The sequence below is a fragment of the Bubalus kerabau genome, chromosome 4 (assembly GCF_029407905.1).
Source record: "Bubalus kerabau isolate K-KA32 ecotype Philippines breed swamp buffalo chromosome 4, PCC_UOA_SB_1v2, whole genome shotgun sequence".
In the NCBI taxonomy this organism is placed as follows: Eukaryota; Metazoa; Chordata; class Mammalia; order Artiodactyla; family Bovidae; genus Bubalus; species Bubalus kerabau.
Window position 1 is genome coordinate 136,372,488 of NC_073627.1, and position 19,698 is coordinate 136,392,185.

The 19,698-nt window shown below is 53.2% G+C and overlaps 1 protein-coding gene across 3 annotated transcripts in view; it reads right to left on the minus strand.

Annotated features, from left to right (window-relative positions):
- Positions 1-4,488: 4,488 nt before the first annotated feature.
- Positions 4,489-19,698, minus strand: part of PEBP4 (phosphatidylethanolamine binding protein 4) — a 218,372-nt gene continuing 203,162 nt past the window's right edge. For 2 of the 3 annotated variants that reach the window (XM_055578728.1, XM_055578727.1), the window contains 3 exons: positions 18,751-18,796; positions 16,297-16,410; positions 4,489-4,775 (listed from right to left, as the gene is read on the minus strand). In XM_055578728.1, coding sequence (XP_055434703.1) covers positions 4,621-4,775; positions 16,297-16,410; positions 18,751-18,796 — 315 coding nt within the window. In that variant the 3' untranslated portion in view covers positions 4,489-4,620. Of the gene's footprint in view, positions 4,776-12,522; positions 12,900-16,296; positions 16,411-18,750; positions 18,797-19,698 lie in introns of all 3 variants that reach the window. The other variant, XR_008713726.1, reaches the window with a different exon arrangement.

Genomic DNA, 19,698 nt, shown 5'->3' on the forward strand with positions numbered 1-19,698 from the left:
TGTGTGTGTGTGTGTGCGCGCGCGCGCGCATGCATCTCATGAGTCTCCCAGCAGCTCCTGGGGAAAATGGGAAAGTTAATTAGTGCCAGGATGAAAGATGCAGTGGGATAATTGCAGGTAATATTAGGACAGCTGGGAGGGTGGGGCTAAAGGCCGCTAGACCTGGGGCGGGGGTGGACAGGCCTCTAGCCCCACTCCTGCAAACAGATCAGATACCTGGAGAGGTGGGGGGAGGGAGCGTTCTGAGTGAAGGGTCTTTGTCTTTACAGGGAAATGCTTGTTAGTTGCTAAGGAACTGGATTGTCTTTTCTGATCCAAGCCTCCCAGTGTTTTGCTAAGCTTGGGAGGGGGATGCTGGGCTGGGCTTGAGGCTCCCTTGGCAGTTGGCCCTCTCCCTGGGGCTGCCGACACTCCGATGGGTCTCTTGGGAAAAACTCATCTGGAGAGGGTGAGCCCTCCCATTACCCTCAGCCTGAATGCTTGCTTCAGCTGAGCTGGGGAGCACAGCAGGTGAGGTGCAGGCAGAGAAGGAGAGGAGAACACACATTTACTGAACAGCCTGCATACCAGGCACTGTGCCGGGCGCCTTCCGTGCCATCTCATTTAACCGTTGCAACAGATCTTTAAGGAAAGCATGTGTATTTCCATTTTTTCTCATTATACTGTTTTCTTTTTGCAGTTGAAACACAGGTCCAGAACAGTTGAGTAAGTTCCCTGAGGTCAAAGAGCTATCAAATGGTAGAGACTGTGCGAACTTAGGTGTGCTAAGAAAAGTTGTGCTTTTTAAATTACACCACCTCATGCATCTAGCTGCCTTTCTTCTTATCCCACAGGTGCTTAGCACTAACACCTGAACCCATCACTGTCAACCCCTATCACCACCATCATCACCACCAACTTCACCATCAACATTATCATTTTCATCTTCATCATTAGGAATTCTTCCTATATGTCCTTTTCCATCTCTGTTTTAGCAGTTAGTACACAAACAAAGTTCCAGGAAGCAGAGGGGTGATGCAAAGGATTGAGGGTGGTGAACTGTTGGGGTATTTGTCTTGTGCAGGTTGAGGGGGGTGGTGACGGCCTTGAGCTGGGCCAGGCCATTGCTGTCAGTGTCAGGGAGCTGACCCTCCCCACAAATCATGCTTTGTCTAGAATAACTTGAGGCTGCTGTCTCTGGGGTTGCACAGAGTCGGACACGACTGAAGCGACTTAGCAGCAGCAGCAGCAGCAGCAGGGGAAGGGAAGACTCCCTTTATGTTCTTTTAGAACTTCTACCCTTCCTTCCTGGCCTACCCAGCTTTGGGCTAAATAGAAGATCTGACCTTTATTTTATGTAGCCTGGAGGGTAAAATGAGAGCACTCTGTAAGTGGGCTTCCTAGGTGGTGCTAATGGTAAAGAACCCGCCTTCCATGCAGATTAGACATAAGAGACACGGATTCGCTCCCTGGGTGGAAAAGATCCCCTTGAGGAGGGCATGGCAACCCACTTCAGTATTCCTGCCTGGAGAATCCCCATGGACAGAGGAGCCTGGCGAGCGACAGTCCATAGGGTCATAGGAAGGCCCGAGTTAACACCAGATTCTACCATTACTAGTGACAGAACAGGGAGGGGGTCCCTTAACTTATCGGAATGTCAGTTTCCTCATCTATAAGATGACAGTCACAACACCTACACTATTAGGTGGTTTTGACAACTGGATGAGAGAATATGTATGAAGGCCTGGTAGGCTGGGAAGCCAGGCAGGAATGAATGCACTAAAGGAGATGTTACATGTCAGGCATTTGGCATGGTGCCTGGTATGCAGACAGCACTCAACAAATGGTATCTGATGATGATAATGATAATATCAGTTCTCCTGTCTGTAAAGGGGTCACTAATACTCCCCCTGGGGCTTCCCAGGTAGCTCAGTGGTAAAAGAATCCTCCTGTGAATGCAGGAGGTGCAGGAGCCACAGGTTCAATCCCTGAATCGGGAAGATCCCTTGGAGGAGGAAATGGCAACACACTCCACTATTCTTGCCTGGGAAATCCTATGGACAGGGGAGCCTGGTGGGCTACAGTCCATAGGGTTGCAAAGAGTCGGACACAATTGACCACGCACTCAGTACTCCCTTACATTTTTTTAACTGTTTTGTTGGCAATTTCGAAGCGATCTCCATACTCATTTTGTTTCTTCCTGGAGGAGGCAGTGAAAAGAAAAGGGGCAAGAGGCCCAAAGCCTTCTGCAGGCGGAGAGCTGAGTCAGGTGGGCTTCCCCAAGTTCTCCTGGCCTCCAGACTTTCCCTGCCGACCCCTGGGAGCTCTTTGTCTGTGGCTTTCAGGGACGTCTGGCAAGGCTGGCTTCAGTCTAGCGCCTGGGCTAGTTTTGTTATTTTTTCAAGTTTTGGGGCCAGGAGGGTGGGGGTCTCTCCAGCAGCTGAACTAAAAGCCCAAAACACCAGAGGAAGAGAAAAGAGGTAGGGCGGGGGGAAGGAAGGAAAGCAAGCCGATAATTTCCTCGAAGGATAAACATCCGATTTTTTTCCTCACCCAAAATAAACATGCTAGCCACAAGGAATTAAAAGCAGAAGAGGGGAGGATGTGTCTCAATTTGGGGCTGCTCTAGGAAGCTGACCTGCTATTTATGCCGGCCCTGGACACCAACCAGAGCTGCCAGTTACACTGTGGGCCTCGTTGGAGTGGGGGATGTGGGGAGAGGGCCCAGAGAGAGGGAGGTTCACACACATCCATACAGTTCCTTCAAGGGCTGCCTTCTGTGACACTGCAAATGGACGTTTCCTTTGGCTGCTTCGTGTAGCTCTGCTGACAAGCCTGTCTGGTGGCCTAGAATGGAGTGGGGAGTTCCTACTACTTGGGATGGTGTCAAACAAAGGCTGTTCTATAGAACAAGAGCTTGCTGTCCATCACCTGGGTGGGGAGCTGAATCTACAGATGTGGGGGCAAGGGGGGTTGGGGGGGACATCATCCAACCCCTTCCCATCACACACTCAGTCTCCCACCTCCTGGTGTTTTTCAGATCCCCATGGAAAAGACCCTGCTGCTGGGAAAGATTGAGGGAAGGAAGAGAAGGGGGCAACAGAGAATGAGATGGTTGGATGGCATCACTGACTCAATGGAGTTTGAGCAAACTCTAGGAGATGGTGAAGGACAGGGAAGCCTGGTGTGCTGTAGTCCATGGGGTCACAAAGAGTTGGCCGCAACTGAGCAACAACAACAATCACTAAAATCTTCCCACTAGTCAAGAGTGTGCTGGGCCGAGGGGTTGGCCAGGGCCCCTTGCCTTCTGGCTAATGCAGGGCACGGCTTTAGGAAGGTAATAACCCAGGGCCCCTTTCATCTGGGGCCCTAGGCACTCTGCATGCATGAGTCACCCATCTTGCTGTGTTCTAGCCAAGGAGAGGGGAGTAATTAACTCTTGGGAGGGAAACTGAGCAGAGGGTCTTGTTGAGAGGGTTGGGGGTTAGAGTCGGGGGTGGGGGAGTTGAGGAACCAGGGTTTAGCCTGTGAATGAGACCTTGGCACAGAGGTGCCTCCAAGGGATTTTGGGGTAGGAAAGCCAAGAGACTTTCAGAGGCTATCCAGAGACTGTCAAGAAGCCGAAAATCCTTCCTGTGCAGACCAATGAGTTTCTTCACAGCTTTCTAAAAGCAGACATCAGATCATGTGCTTTCTCCCCTCCAATCTATTTGTCATTTCACGATTCCCCATCACTTCCAGGGTACAATCCAAAATGTGAACATGACTGCAAGGCCTGACCTGTCTGGTCTTTGTCCATCTGTCCAGGTGGCCACAGTTTTGGCTTTTCATTGCCCCATCAGCCACGGGAGCTGGGAGGTGCCATGTCTCCTCTCTGTCCCTGTCTCCACTCATAGTTAACCCCTACCCCACTTCTCAGCCGTGAAGTGAAACATGACTTCCTCAGGAAAGACAGGTGTTCCCAAGCCTTGACCACCCTCCACCCCCCATCACAAATCAGGTCCCCTCTACTCCCTCATAGCACTTGCCACATTTGCTGGAATTTTCCCGTGGTCATCTGATGAAGAAGTTTGCCCTCCCGTCCTGAACTGGAAGCTCCATGGAAAATCCTCATGTTGGGCCTGCCTTTGTCACATGTGGATCCCCAGCACCTCGGTCAGGCACACACCATGTGCCAACAGTGTTTGTTAAATGAGTGTTCAGAACTGGGAAGGGCCATGGTGATAAACCAACCACCCTCGTCCCTCTTCCTCCTTCAATTTCGCAACTGAGGAAGTGGAATTTTACAGAGGGTAAGTGACTTGCTCAAGGTCACATGGTGCCTCAACGACCATTCAGGGCTAGAAACTCCCACCTCCTGCCTGTCGCTCCATCCCACCCCACTCCCCACCAACCCCTTGCGTTTTACAGGAGTGCCCCCAGCCCCAGTGCTGGACATTGATGGATTTCCACCTCTTGGTTTTGGAAGGAGGACAGGTTCGGAAACAAAACATCCAACCATTAAGCCCTAGATGATTTTTTTTTTTTAATTTGGAAGAGAAAGGGGGTTCCCTACCCGGAGAGGGGGAGTCCATACCCAGACCATGGGTGGCGTGCGCTGTGGACACACCGGCAGTGTGGAGCTTGAGGTCTGGCGGGCAGTTATTTCGGTTCAGGTTTGTCCGTGGTCTCATTGCTTACCACTCCCGGGTTCTGGCGACTTAGCCCATCCAGGTAATATTGGGTCATGAACTGGGTGCTGGCTTCAGGTTCAGTCAGGTGGAAGTGGCTCAGAAATTTGTCCATTTTCCAAGAGCCTGGAAGGACAAACAGACCACAGGGAGGTGATAAGACAGAACTGTGGACTTGAGAACTGGCAGGGGCCTGAGAGGGAGGCCGGCTCTGGGGAATAGAGATAGCAGGTGGTGACCCTGGCCCTTGGTCTGAAGGCAGGAGGTGTCTGGGGTGCCCACTGGCTCCTGGCTGCAGGTGAAGCCCTGGACGTCAGCAGCATCTGGAAAGGATACTTCCCAGAGGACAGTGGGGACCAAGAGCCTGGACGGAGTCAAGGACAACCTTTAATCTCTTTCTTCAGGCCTGTATTTGGCACAACTCTGCCCTCCCATCGCGTGCAGAAAGGAAATGCCTGCTCAGGTGGGCTGCCCACTTCTGCCTCCCACCCATCTTTTCCTGCAAGTTCCCCTGACTGTGGTCTGAATGCTGCTTTTCTTCATACCTGGTCACCCCCGTTGCCAAGGCTAGGATTGGCAGAAATGTCTATGCCATTTCTTCCAATCTCTTCTCCAGATGCCAGCCTGGCCACCTCCTCCCCAGTCCCAAGAGACCTCGTGCGACAGGGTTCCTTCCCTAGCAGTGACACAGATGAAAGGCAAGGCACATGGCCAGGCTGCTTCTCCTTGCCCTGAGGACCTAGATCCTGAAGGGGAGTGGAGAGTGGACGAGACGTCCCAGCCTGGACCCTGGGGAAGTCCAGTGGGTGCCCAGGTCAGAGGGGACCTTCTCCAGGGGGAGAGAACATAGGGCTGTGGGGGGAAGGAGGTACATCTTTTAGAGCAAGTGTGAACAGGCCTAGCAGCAGGGCAAGGAGGGCAAGGCCCCAGGCACAGGGGAGGGGCTTACAGAAGTGGTCAGCGGCATAGTCCCATGCTCTTGTTTCCCAAACCCCGGGCCTCAGGCACCCTTGGTGGATGGTTGCCAGATAAAATACAGGTTGCCCAGTTCTATTTGAATTTCAGAGGAACAACGAATCCTCTGTTAGTGCAAGTGCATCCCACATATTGTGTGGCCCAGACTTATACTAACAAATTATTCCTTGTTTATCTGAAACTCAAACTGAATTGAGCATCCTATAAGGACAGAGGAGCCTGGTGGGCTATAGTCCATACAGTTGCAGAGAGTTGGACATGACTGAGCACACACTTACTTACCTATTTAATGTATTTATTGGGTGGCCCAAAAAGTTCGTCCTGGTTTTTCCATATGCTCATACAGAAAACCTGAACGAACTTCTCTGGCCAATCCAATATTTATTTATCCCTGCCCCCCCACTTCTCCCCACCCCCGCTCCCACCCCCAATCTAGCAGCCTTTCCTGGCTAGAGGAATTACTGCAGGTAGACACTGCCTGGAGCAGGGCTAGACAGTGGCTGATACAGCCTGAACCAATGGAGACCTCTAACACACCAGGAGGATGAGCTGGGGGGCTGGCAGCCTAGAATTCCTCCCTGAGCCGCCCCTTCACCCACCTGTGGCCCTTCGACTGCATCCACCTCCATTTTCAGCAATGAAGAAAGCAAGTCCCCTCTCTCTGCCACCTGCCCTCCACCAGCTGTTGGCATTTCAAAGATGTTCTCAAGGAGAAGACAATTTTTAATCCAAATAAAACAATGATTTGGAAATAATACCAATAACATGGGGACTTCCATGACGGTCCTGTAGCTAAGACTTGGCGCTCTCAATGCTGGGGGCCTGGGTTCCATCCCTGGTCAGGGAACTAAGATCCCACATGTCGAAACTAAGACCTCGTGCAGCCAAGTAAAAAGTAATAGCAAGAACACCAATATAGTGCTTCCTATGTGCTAGGCACAGTTCTAGGAACTCCACACATACTCATTTAATCCTCATGAGGAAAAAAAAGTAAAAGTGAAATTGAAAGTCGCTCAGTCGTATCTGACTCTTTGCAACACAGAATACTGCAATTCTCCGGGCCAGAACACTGGAATGGGTAGCCTTTCCCTTCTCCAGGGGATCTTCCCAACCCAGGGATTGAACCCAGGTCTCCTGCATTGCGGTCAGATTCTTTGCCAGCTGAGCCACAAGGGAAGCCCAAGAAAACTGGAGTGGGTAGCCTATCACTTGTCCAGCGGTTCTTCCTGACCCAGGAATCAAACCAGGGTCTCCTACATTGGAGTTGGAGTCTTTACCAACTGAGCTATCAGGGAAGCCCCACAAGGGGAGAAAACTGTTTTTATTCTCAATGCACAGATGGGATAATGGGGTCATAGGACCAGATTTGGTGAAAAAGCTTTTAGGGGAATGGATGGGGGAAAGGAGGGCTTCCCTAGTGGCTTAGATGGTGAAGAATCAGTGTGCCAATGCAGGAGACCTGGATTTAATCCCTGGGTCAGGAAGATCCCTTGGAGAAGGGAATGCAACCCACTCCAGTATTCTTGCCTGGAGAATCCCATGGACAGAGGAGTCTGGTGGCCTACAGTCCACGGGTTTGCAAAGAGTTGGACATGACTGAGCGACTAACACACACGCTTCAGGAAAAGGGCCACCATAGGTTCCCTCAAGTCTTATCTGGCTCTGTGTGCATTCAAATTGGGCCTTTGAGGGCTAGAAAACAGGTTTTCTAGTTTTCTAGTTTCAGGACTTCTTTTTGGGGGGGGGCAGTGGCCTGAGATGAAGACCCACTGCTGGGGGGTGGGGGGTGCGGGTGGGGAGCTGCTTTCCACTAGGATGGGAGGGAGGGAGTGAGGAGAGAGCAGGTGCTCGCCTGTCTGTGGTCTCTGCCCCGACGGAGCTGGGCTGGCTGGAAAAGAACTGTAGTTATCACGACCCTGGGAAGGAGTGTATATGTACACGTACGTGTGCATGCAAGCTTGCATGTGTGTATATGTATGCGCCAGGGAAAGGGTCATGGGTGAACTGGTGTGTGGCTGGCACGGAGGCAAGGGGACCTTCCCCACAGAGCACGGCAGGAAGGAAACCCGTGGCAGGGAAGGAATTGAAACTCATCACAAGATCAGGGCAAGTTGGCAGAAAGAAATCCCCCTGCTCCCAGGGAGACCTTGCTCAGCTCTCCCAGCAGTCTGCTCTCTCGATGGAGTTTGGGGCAGGGATGCGCCTTCTGGGTCCCATTGCCGACATCCCTGGGGTTCTCGGGTTTCTTGGGCAGCTTCTCAAACCAGGCGCATACCTCGGCAGAGGCACCCAGTGCCCGGCTGCTAGCCTTGGTGGCCTCCTCCCCTGGCTTGACTGTGACTCCTCACACCTCCGTTTCCTGCCACAGAAGGCGAGAGGAACTGACCCTGTGCAAGTTCTAGAAGGAAGAGGGGTGAGTCAGGCCCTCTAGGTTGTGTGAGGAGCTGGGAGGCTGTGGCTTCTGTGGTTGCTGCCCCGGAGGAAAGCCCCGTCCTGCATGGTAGTAGCTCTGGAGGACTGCCCTGCAGGGAGGGGCGGGCAGCCGGCTGGCTCAGGCCACGCCCCTTGTGCCTGGACCTACCCTGGACCAGCTCTGCCTGGGAAGCCGACAGGACTGGCCAGTGCACTTCTCAGGTCTCTGTGGCATGAGGCCTCTGGCTGCAGGGAGAAAGGAGGAGGGCAGCTCCTGAACCAATGGCTGGAACACAGGGGTCCCTGGTCTCCTCAGGACGGGGCTGTGGCAGAGGGTGTGCAGGGTGGTCCCTGCAGAACCCTAGGGAGTGCTGTTCTCATCCAGCACAACTACACACAGAGGCCGTTTGCTCACTTATTGGGTGGTGCTGACGGGAAAGATGTTAGCTATGAGATATGTTAAATGTTGGGCTTCCCTGGTGGCTCAGTAGTAAAGAATCTGCCTGCTGACTCAGGAGACCCAGGTTTGATCCCTGGGTTGGGAAGATCCCTTGAGGAAGGGAATGGCAATCCACTCCAGTATTCTTGTCTGGAGAATTCCATGGACAGAGGAGCCTGACAGGCTATAATATAGTTCATGGTTTGGAAAGAGTCGGACACAACTTTATCAACTTACCAACTCAACAATAATAGACCTTAGAGATGTTCCAGACCTGGGCTGGGAGGTGGGGAGCGGGGAGAGTTAGGTCATCTCATCTAAAGCCATGGGGAGGGGGTGTTCTGAGCCTCTCTACCAAACACTGGGAGGGGGTGAGTGACCCTTGTCTTCAACAAATGGGAGACAAGCTCCAAGCTTCAGAGACTCATCCCATGAATTTGAGTCTTCGGAATGGCAAGGCTGGAATGTTTGGGAATGGCCCTGAGGCAGGTCTTGACTGTCGTCTCTCCACTCCCAGCTTTCCAGATCTGTGGGGCTGACTTACCACTCACTGCTTGGGAGAAGTTCATCACATGGAATGGACCCTCCCCCACCCCTGCCACCATCCAGCCTGTCAGGGTTTAAGAGGCACGTGGTTCAGTGGTAAAGCATCTGCCTGCCAATTCAGGAGACCTGGGTTTGATCCCTGGGTTGGGAAGAACCGCTGGAGAAGAAAATGGCAACCCACTCCAGTTTTCTTGCCTGGGAAATCCCATGGACAGAGGAGCCTGGTGGGCTGCGATACATGGGTCACAAAGAGCTGTACAGGACTGAGTGACTGAGCACTAATGCAAGAGACTGAGAAAGTGATGCTACACTAGTCTAGTAACACCCACCCACCAGGATTTGGGAGAACTGGGTAGACAGCACCTGGGCCAGAATTCAGAAGCTCTGAGCTGAAGGGAATCTCAGACCCTGGGATCGAGGCCCCCCCTAACACTGACAGCTGCTTCTGGGGGCTGCCAGGAGTGGTGGAGGGTTACCTGATCCAGGCCCCACTCCTGCCCTTGACAACTTTATAATAGGATGATCAACACTATATTAGGGACTTCCCTGTTGGCCCAGCAGTTAGGAATCCACCTGCCAACGCAGGGGGACTCAGGTACCGTCCCTGGTCGGGGAACTAGGATCCCATGTGCTGAGGGGCGATAAGCCCGTGCCACAACTACTGAGCCCAGGTGCCACAAGTAGAGAAAGCCCACACACCGCAGGAAGGCTCAGCACAGCCAAAATTTAAAAGAAAGGAAAGAAACTGCTTTAAAAAATGAAACAAAACCAACCAAACAAAAAAAACATTGGACTAATAACAAGCTAGGCCTTTGTGGGATGGCCTCTCCACTGCACAGTGTGCAGCCCCAGGAGACGAGTTCCCATCCCCCACAGTGGTCCTGGAGTCTCTCCACCAGACTCACTCTTTAGACTTCCCTATAGCATGAAGCAGCGCTCCCTGTGTGTCCTTGCTCCCACCTGCCTTGTCATTTGGTCCTCAGTGGACCCTCAGGTGTTCCCCTCTCTCTGGGAGGAAAACACCCATTCAGATTGGCTGGGGAAAGGGACAGGGCTCTAAACCTTGGCACGGGCCCCCCTTAGCTTCTGCTGGGACTCATGACCTCGTGGTGCCTGGCTCAGAGACACTCTGTCGCCCCAGGCCAGTGAGCTGCGACGAACTGAGGCAGCCACCCTATTCCCCAGCCTCTGGCTGCCCTCCCTCTGCTCAGGGACACAAGTGCTTTCCTGTCAGGGGACAGTGGCCCTGAAGGAAAGACAAAAATTGAACACCAGCCTAATAAGCGTCCCACTGAGTGCCCGGCTCAGGTCTGTAATTTGTCTGGCTCTGCGTGGGGCTGGCTGCCGTGAGGGGAGCGCTGATGCCTTTCTGATGAGATTAATGATGTCCTGGCGGTGGTGGGCGGGAGGCCTGAGCCTTTTATTTTTTTGTGCCGTTAAATGACATCCAGAGACTTCCACTTGGGAGCTGAAAAGCCCTCGTTCCATCACATCCAATTACTCCTGGAGAATATTTGCTGAGTAGCTGATCCTGCTGACTTGAGAGGCTCAGGGCAGAGGGGACCACTATGACTTCGGCGGGAGTGAGAGGGTGGGGATGTCAAGGGGGTTTTCCAAGGTAGAGAGGAGAACCCCTGAGAGCTGGCGAGCGGAAGTGCGATTCCTAATTACCCAGTAAGTGGATCACCGGGCTCCTCCCTCCATCGTGCATTTGGGGGTGGTGGGTAGGTGTGGGTAAGGGAATGAGAAGAGGGGAGACTCCAAATTGTCCACTGAGCCCCCAGTTATCAATTACAGTACTTGGTAATGGTGATGGACGGCTGACTGGAGTTCTGGGTGAAAGTTGGGGATTATCTGCGGTTTCCGGATGATCTCTTCAGTACAGCTTGGGATGGCTGACGCTGGGCTTGACTGGGGTGTGTTCTGGAAGAGGGTGCCTGGGGCCTGTGGCGGTGGCAGGTGGTTCCAAGCCAGGGCGCCTGTCTGAGCCCAGCATGGCCTCACTTGGGCCGCTGCCAGGCCCCCAGTCCTACCCGCTCTGCCAGGTGGGTGGGGCCCTTTGGAGGAAGAAGAGGGCTGCCCGACACAAGCCCACACAGTGACTCAGGGGCTGGGCCCCCGGGCTCCTGGGGCCTGGCCAGGTGAACCACCATGGGAGGTCATGGGGGGCGGGGGGGGCTGTTTTGCAGTGGGTTGTGTGTGTTTGTGTCTGTCTGTGTTTGGGCTGCTCTCCAGGCAGCACTCCCTTCGCTGCTACCTGGCTTGCACTAGGTCTCCCCTCGTTGCCACCAGGCCTGGTGGATCCCCTGCCAGCCTTGGGCCCTCACCATGGATGCTGCCTACTGTAGACGCTGCCTTTGTGCCCTTGGCCCTGGGCTTTCAAACATTTCCCCACAGCGCCCTTACCTCACTCACCCACAGAACTCCACAGGCCTTCAGATGCCACAAGCAAGACTTAAACCCCACAGTGTGGCAAGTCTCTGCCCGTCCCTCCTCTCTGACCCCTATGGGTGGGTGGCTCACCCAGAGGCGGCTCCATTCAGCCGCCATTGGTGCTGGGGAGCAAGATTCTGGCTGTCTGGTCTGGAGCCCAGGGACCCTCTTCTGCTCCTCCCACCCTGTTCTGCAAGAAGTCTCCCTGCAGATCCCCCAGGCTTCCGTGGTCAGGCAGACCCAGCCTGGCATGGCCTGTTAGTCCCCATGGTGCCGCAGCACAATTCTGGGCCCATGGTCTTGGAGAGGCTTGAGAAGCCAGCTGTGGCGGAGGGGATTCCCCGGCTCACCCTGAGGCATGTGAGGCCAGCTTGTGGCACCCCTGGGCAAGGTGCCTAAGGTGTGGCAGGGCACAGACCACAGCTCCTAGAGCTTAAGTCTCCACGTGGTGCCGGGTTGCAGCCTTCCTCCAGAGGAGGGGTGTGTGGGGGCATCACCAAGACACCCAGGGCAATGGACAGTCTTGCTCCCTCTCAGACCCCATACTAGGGCCCAGAAGTCTGGTGGTCTGGGTCGGGGGAGATGGAATGTGGGTGAACTGTTGCCAAGACCCTTGGCCCAGAAAGAAGAAGAAAATGATCTTGCTATGAACTGCAGATTCTTAGTCAAGCAAGCCACTCACCATTCTGGGCCCTGATTTCCTCCTCTGCCCCGGGGTTGGTAGGGGGCATGTGGTTACTGTGCTGCCCACCCCACATGGTTGGGTGGGTGGGGGGGGAGGGGCAGGGCAGGCTGATAGAGAGGCTGGGACAGGGTGGGTGTGGGCACCGAAATGGTCATTTGTGGGCACAGTGCTCACAGAAGCGGCTGTCTTAGCAGGTGTTAAAGGAAGTTGAACGTGAGGTGTGTTTGTGAACGTGGGGGTGTGAAAATGTGCAGATCCCTCTGTGTGTGTGTGTGTGAATGGTTATCCGTGGGTTTGTCTCCTATACAAACACACTCATTGATTCAAAGTTCACAGAGGGCTGCGCCCAGGGACAGGTGGCAAAAAGGGAATGTAGGACAGACCTGAGCTCTTTCTTCAAGGAAGGGACTGGAGAGTCTTGTGGTAGAAGTTGTTGCTGTTCAGTTGCTCAGTCGTGTCTGATTTTTGTTGCAGACCCCATGGACTGCAACACACCAGGCCTCCCTGTTCTCCACTATCTTCTGGAGTTTACTCAAATTCATGCCCATTGACTTGGTGATGCCATCCAGTCATCTCATCCTCAGTTGCCCCCTTCTCCTTTTGCTTTCAATCTTTCCTAGCATCGGGGTTTTTTTCCAATGAGTCAGCTCTTTGCATCAGGTGGCCCAAGTATTGGAGCTTCAGCAACAGTCCTTCCAATGAATATTCAGGTTGATTTCCTTTATTATTGACTTGTTTGATCTTTGCAGTCCAAGGGGCTCTTAAGAGTGGTGGAAGTGGGAGCCGGCAAGAGGAAAATGTAAAAAATAGAGAAGAGAGAAAAGCAGGTGACTGAGGACATAAAACTAGGTGTTTTGTGAGCACGTGAGTGTGCAATAGGAGCAGGAGAGGGCAGGGGAGGCACTGACAGGGGTGGACTTCTCACTGACTGAGAGAAGATGGGCCCTTGGGGGAATTTAGAGAAGCACCATGGACTGGTGTCCTGAAGGTTTAAATGCAGTCCTGCTGTGGGGGAAGGGGGAAAATGTTCTGCCCAGATTGGCAGGCAGAGGCAAATCCATTGCTGGGTGAGCTGGTGGGCAGGTGGACATGAATGAAGAAGCAGGGGTTAAAGGGTATTCTGGCAGCGTGTGGTCCAAAAGGGTGTGAAACAAGGTATCGAGTATGGGCCCTCTGCAGACAAAGCCCCTCAAAGCATTTGGTTGGTTCCTCTAGTACCTGGAAGTCTAGGGCCAAATCCAAGGCTGCCATGAAGACCATGTGCAGAGAAACCATCATGAAACCCAGATGAGCCCAGAGACCGGATTGTAGGCTTTGGGTGAAGAGGATGGTGGTGGTGGTGGGGGGTGTTGGAGATTAGACCTGGGGGAGGGGAGTTAAACTGGGAGGCCAAGGGGGCAAGTCCTGTGTCTTATAGATCCAAGATAATGCCAGTTTCAAATCTGAAAAGGTGAAGTGTGGCCTTTGGGACAAATGTCAGTGAAACTGGGTCAGCCCTTGTCAGAGGGCACCAGTTCAGGCTCTATCAGCCTCAGCATTCTCCTCCATTTAGGGTGTGGTCAAATGGCAACCCACTCCAGTATTCTTGCCTTGAGAACTCCGTGGATGGAGGAGCCTGGCGGGCTACATCTATGGTGTCGTAAAAATGTCGGACATAATTTAGCGAATGAACAACAACAACAACAACATGATTAAGCGATGTGACTGTCTCCCTCCACTCTCTCTGTGAGCTCCTAGTGTCTGCAGAGATTCGCCAGGTTACTCCACACATCCGCAGCAGCAGGGATGTACTTCTGTACCCATGGCACCCAGAATGGGGCCTCAAACACACTTGACACCAAGCATCACCTGAATGGACGAAAAAGGCACTGCTGAATCATGATGTGGAAGGTGGCACAGGGAGGAGGGAGCTGTGGAAAGGCAGGACTTCACAGACTAGAAGCGAGGTGGGCCCAGATCCTCTTCCAGCAGTGGTCTCGGTGGCCCTGGGTCTGATAAAAGGCCTCCTCCCAGAAGCCCACAGGACTGGTGGTGAGGGGAGTCGCACCCAGATTTTTGTGGTGGAACTGGCAGGTGGGAGAGTTCCATGAACCAGAAGCAAATCTGTTGAGGGTCATTCAGGGGTAGACCAGCTAGACAAACCCCTTATCTTGATAATGGAGATACTGAGGCCCAGGGAGGTGAGGTGGTTTGTCCAGGGTCAGACAGTGAGCATTTGGATGTTGAGATCTCCCATCTGTTGACCCCTCATATGTCATCCTGGAGTCACAGGACAAAGAGGAATCCTGGAGAGGGTTGAGCCCCTGACCCTGAACAATGCCACCTCCCCCACAAATCCTGACCCCCAAACAGTCATATAAGTTCAAGGAGAATAATCTCATGCTTCCTTCTCATTGAATCTTGTCATTCACAGCTAAGTTCCAGCATAAGAGGCAACCCCAAAGGACTGAGTCAAGTTAACCATCTCCCGTGGATACCCTTCTACATGGGCTCTTGCATACTGACCTCTCCCCTCCAGCCTCTGGATGCTGTTCCTGTCTGTTCATCCAGGGGTCACTTGACCAGGGTTGGCTATGGCACACATACCCTGGGACTCCCCACCTCCCTCCATGGAAAGAAAACTAGATCAAAGTAAGCCCCAGGGCCTGTGCTCATGGGCAAGGCCTCTTGTCCTGGACTCCTGAGGGCTGGTCCAGCTTGAGTGCCCAGAGACCCTCTGGCACTGTGCGAATGTTAGAGACTGCCTGGCCTTGGGAAATGCACACAAGCAGCTTCTGCTTTTGCAGTCAGCCCTGGGCTCATCCACGCCACACACCCCTAGGCTCCCAGTGGCCTCCTGTCCTCTCATTCTAGTCTGTGCTGCCCACCACTCTGATGCAGTTTTCTCTGAAGCATGGCTTTTGTGTGTTACTCTTCACATGGGCAATCTCCAGTAGTTCTCTACGGCCCCCACCAAAGTCATGCCTGTGCTGGGTTTTGGAGAACCTCCATGACTTCCCACTTTCTCCTTTCATCACCATCACAGGGGGCCTCCTCACTTTTTATATTTAAAAAAAATTTTTATTTATTTATTTTTGGCTGTGCTGGGTCTTCGTTGCAGCTCAGGCTTTTCTCTAGTTGTGGGGAGTGGGCTTCTCACTGAGGTGGCTCTTCTTGCTGTGGAGTACAATAAGATCCAGCATCTTGTTGCTCTAGGGCACATGGGTTTCAGTAGTTGTGGCTCCTGGGTTAGTTGTTCCATGGTATGTGGGATATTCCTGGACCAGGGATCAAAACTGTGTCCGCGCTGGCAGGTGGATTCCCAACCACTGGACCATCAGGGAAGCCCTTCTCACTTTTAAAAATAAGCTTTGCCTCTGCGGTTTCCCCAGTCCAGAGCACCCTTTTCTCCTTCACTCAAGGATTCGAATCTCTTCCTTCTCCAGGACCAGCCTACACTCGGCCTCCTCCAAGTGGCCTCAGGACACTGTGGATCTGAAGATCCAACCCTTTGTTTTCTAGATGAGGAAATGACTTGCTGAGACGTCAAATCACTAGGTAGAGACTAGAAATCAATGTTTCCTCACCCTGCAGTAAAATACTTTTCACTCGTCCCAGCTGAAGAAGGTGTGTCATCCTGGAGGGAAAGGGAAACTGGAAAGGGACAGGACTGTCCCTAAGTCCACTGGAGCTCCGGTTGTCCTTCCAGCCAGAAACACACAATTAAGTGCTTAATTATACACTGCTCTGCATTGTTATTTGAGTGTTTCCAAAGGAGATTGTAAGCCCCTTGAGGGCAGGGATCTTTCCCTGTGCCCTGGATCGTGTTCCCTCCAAAGACCTTAGCATGGGTCACGTGGAAGACATCACACTGTGGGACTGGAACCTGGAAACTGTCATCTGCCAGAATAATTTTACCGTCTCCATTGCTGGTAGCAAACAAAACAGCATATGGAAGCCAAAGGGACTCTGCCCAGCGGCAAGTCCGGTTCCAAAGTTTTCACAGAGATGGAAGGAAGGTTTTTGGTGGGGGTGCACAAAAAACCATGGCTTTGGCAAAGATCCTCTAGATCTAAGGCTCATGGGTAGAGTTAAGGTCCCAACTTGCTCACAAATACTCAAACCATTCACTTCCACCCCAGAATTCACCCCAGTTTTGAAGAATGGGAAGGTCTTACCTCGAGTTTTGTTTTCTTTGGGAGAGAGAGAGATGGTCCTTCCTTCCTGAAGATAGACAAAGAACTGGTAGCGATGTAAGCCACTGTGTGCTGGTGGGGAGGGAGGCTGGTAGGCTATGGGAAGAAAAAGGAGAGAGGGTAGGCTCCACATGCCCCAGTACACAGGGGCTCCTGGCTGCTCTGGGAAGGGGGCAAATAGTCAGTCTTGGTCCTTTTCATGGTCCTCGCTGACCCTCCTGGGGTCCCAGCTGTGTGTGTGTGGTGGGGGAGGTCCACATACTGCAGACCTTCAGGCTTTATCTTGGGCAGAATTTCATCTTCAGTCACTTCATTTAAGAAGTGCATTGTTTGGGGTGGTGGTGGGGAGGAGGAGGTGTGGGCAGGTTGAAGGTCTTGGGTGCTGGCTGGACTCTTGGGCCTTTCTGGACCAGTGGGTCTTGGTGTTGTCCCCTTTCCACTTTGGTCTATCCTGATGGATTTCCTGCCTCAAAAGAAACCCCATCTTCCTCTGCGAGTGTGTTTGGCAGGGGATTTTTATTTATTTTCTCAGCATTTCCTTATGAACTCAATCCCCAAAGAGGCCAATTTCTTGGCTGGATCCGGAGGATCTGGAAGTGGTTACGGGGGTGGGTGGGACTCGGTTCAAAGGTTTGATCATGGAAGTTGTAGGATCTGGGTGCTTGGGGCACCGGGAGCTGACTCAGTCTCTTCCGGAGGAGAGTGCCCATCTCCCCTCCTTTCGCTCTTTGTGCGGGAGGCACTCTTTGTTGAGGGGGAGATGTGGAGTGGGGACATCTCTCATCCTTCCCCTAAGTTTATGCAGGGCCTCGGGGTTTTGCGAGTCAGACTCCTGCAGACTGTTCCAGCTGGGCCTCCTTCCAAGCGTGTGGTGCCTCTTTCCCACCCCTCTGCTCCCTTCATCTTTCTTTCCAAGGAACCAAGCATCTTCTGAGGGGTGGGTGGGGATGGACTGTTTGCAAGGATGCTGCTAGTGGGATGGAGCATTGACACATGATGGCCACTTCCCTCTCCTGATCGTCAGTTAGACAAGAATCACTTGCTTCTCGGAGTGGTGGAAGCGTTCCTCCTGGTGCACTTCCGGCCTCTGGCGAGCTTGCAGCCAGGGGAATTCCTGACTATTCATTCCTCCCTGGGTTTTTACATTGCAGAGCAGATGTGTGTGTGTGTGTGTGTGTGTGTGAACCCAGGGTCTGCCAGAAGTCATGTGAGTTGTGTGAACCAGAGTCTACACTGGGGTGGGTGTGGGTTTTGCAGGAACTGGTGCATGTGTGCCCAGGCTATTTTGGAGGAGCTCTGCCAGTGTGTGCATGTGGGTAAATTGATGCTTTTTTTTTTTTTTTTTTTTTATACAAATACTGCTGTCCAGTGATGGATCTCAGTGGTTCCGTGCAGCTGGGAATTTGTCCTAGGGGGAGATGGAGATGGAAGCTCTTCTCACTAGGGTGTTCCTGAAGAAACTCTCCTTCCAAAAGTAGAGCTGAGAGGCATGAGGAGGGAGACAATGGGACACATTTGTTGAGCTGCATCTTGGGGCCAGGCCCCGGCTAGGTGCTTTCCCATGTCACTGGTCACAAGTGTTAGTCGCTCAGTTGTGTCCGACTCTGTGACCCCATAGACTGTAACCTGCCAGGTTCCTCTGTCCATGGGATTCTCCAGTCAGGGATACTAGAGTGGGTTGTCACATCCCCGGAATCCTCATCACGTCTCGGGAAGGCGGGTGTTATGGTTATTATCTAGATGAGGAAACTGGGGCTCTGAGCAATGAAATCAGGCTGACAGTCAGTGGTGGAGCTGGGCTTTGAATCCAGGCCTGGCTGGTGCCCGAGTCTGTGTTGCTTCACCAAACCATGAAACTCAGTTGTTTTTTTTTTCTTGCTCAACCCTTTGCCAAGGGCCAGCTCACCCTTGGAGCAGTTGCTTCAAGCTGAGTGGTGGGCCTGCTCTTGCTGGCGGATCCCAGAGGGAAGGGAGGAGGGGAGCTGGTGGTGAGAATGGGGGTGGGAAAAAGAGGGGATTGGAGAAAAGGGAGGTCCATGCAGCTGCATAGTAGGGCTGGGAGAGAGCAGGGAGGGGACCAAGCCCAATCTGGGGGGCAGTTCTGGTTCCAGGTTAATGTAGCCCTGTAAGTTAATGTAGGCTCCATCTCTTACTGGTTGTGTGACATGGGACAGGTGGGTCTATGCCTCAGTTTCTTCCTCTTTATCGGAGAAGGCAATGGCACCCCACTCCAGTACTCTTGCCTGGAAAATCCCATGACAGAGGACCTTGGTAAAGAGGTGTTGATGACAGTGACCTTAAAGGACAGTTGTGAAGATTAAATCAGAACGTTCAAGTGAACTCAGGGATCAGTGCTTCCCACTCCGTGAAGCTGTATTGCTATGATGCTTGTCATTGCCCTGGCTGGAGGGAGGGGCCCTGGAGGGTGTCACTCACGCGATAACTTCTGGCCCTGAATCTTCCCTATCTTCATGTCGGAGCCCTGAAAATAAGAGACAGGCACGGGCAAGGATTACTCCCAGGGCAGCGGAAGACCACACCATCCACTCAGTCCCAGTGGGCTCTGCTGAGTTCTGTCTTTCTCTCTGAGAGAGCAGGATGGGAAAGGAAGAAGCGGTCTGACTGTCCTGGGGGATGCTGCTAGGACAGGCTGTGGGGTTTAGAATGGTGCCTCAGGGGGTCTGGGAGAGAGGACAGATACAGACATTGTTGGGGATGACCTGCTGGCAAGGCATGGACCCCCTGATCTATGGAGAGCCTGAGAGGACCCTTCTGGAAGAGACATCCCCCCCCTCACCCTCCGTGCTCCCAGGCTGAGCTCAGGATGCACCTCTCGGTCTGTGGGTCCTGTTAAATCTAGTGCCTGGGCTGACCATGCTCACTGCTTGCCCATCCTCTCGGGCTCTCTTTGGGACCTTCAGAATACTCTGCCAACAGCTGCCTGAGCAGCCAGCAGGGCAAGAGAGGGCCAGAGGAGGCTGGACCGCCTGATTCTGAGGCTCGAGGGGACTCAGTCCACCATGCTGGGTGGCTGGGACAGCCTCAGTTTTCCCCCTCCCTTGCTCCCTTTCCCTTCCCCCTCCCCTGCACTCAGTGTCTGTGAGATAATGAGGTGATCCTGGGGGCGGGTGCTAATTACTGTTTGTGCAGGGCTGGGAGATGCTCAGATGAAAGGCGCTGGAGTGGGCCCCTGGGTCTGTGCCATGGCTCGGGGCCCCGGGCCATGCCAGGGAGTCCTGCGGCCCCTAGGTGTGGGGTTTTATAGCCTTAATGATGGTGATTAGTGTGGCTCTTCGCTGGTTCTGCCAACACCTAACTGTGCCCTGGCCACCTTTCCACCCAGCCCTGCTGGTGCGGCCCCTGCTCCTTACCCGTGAGAGGAGG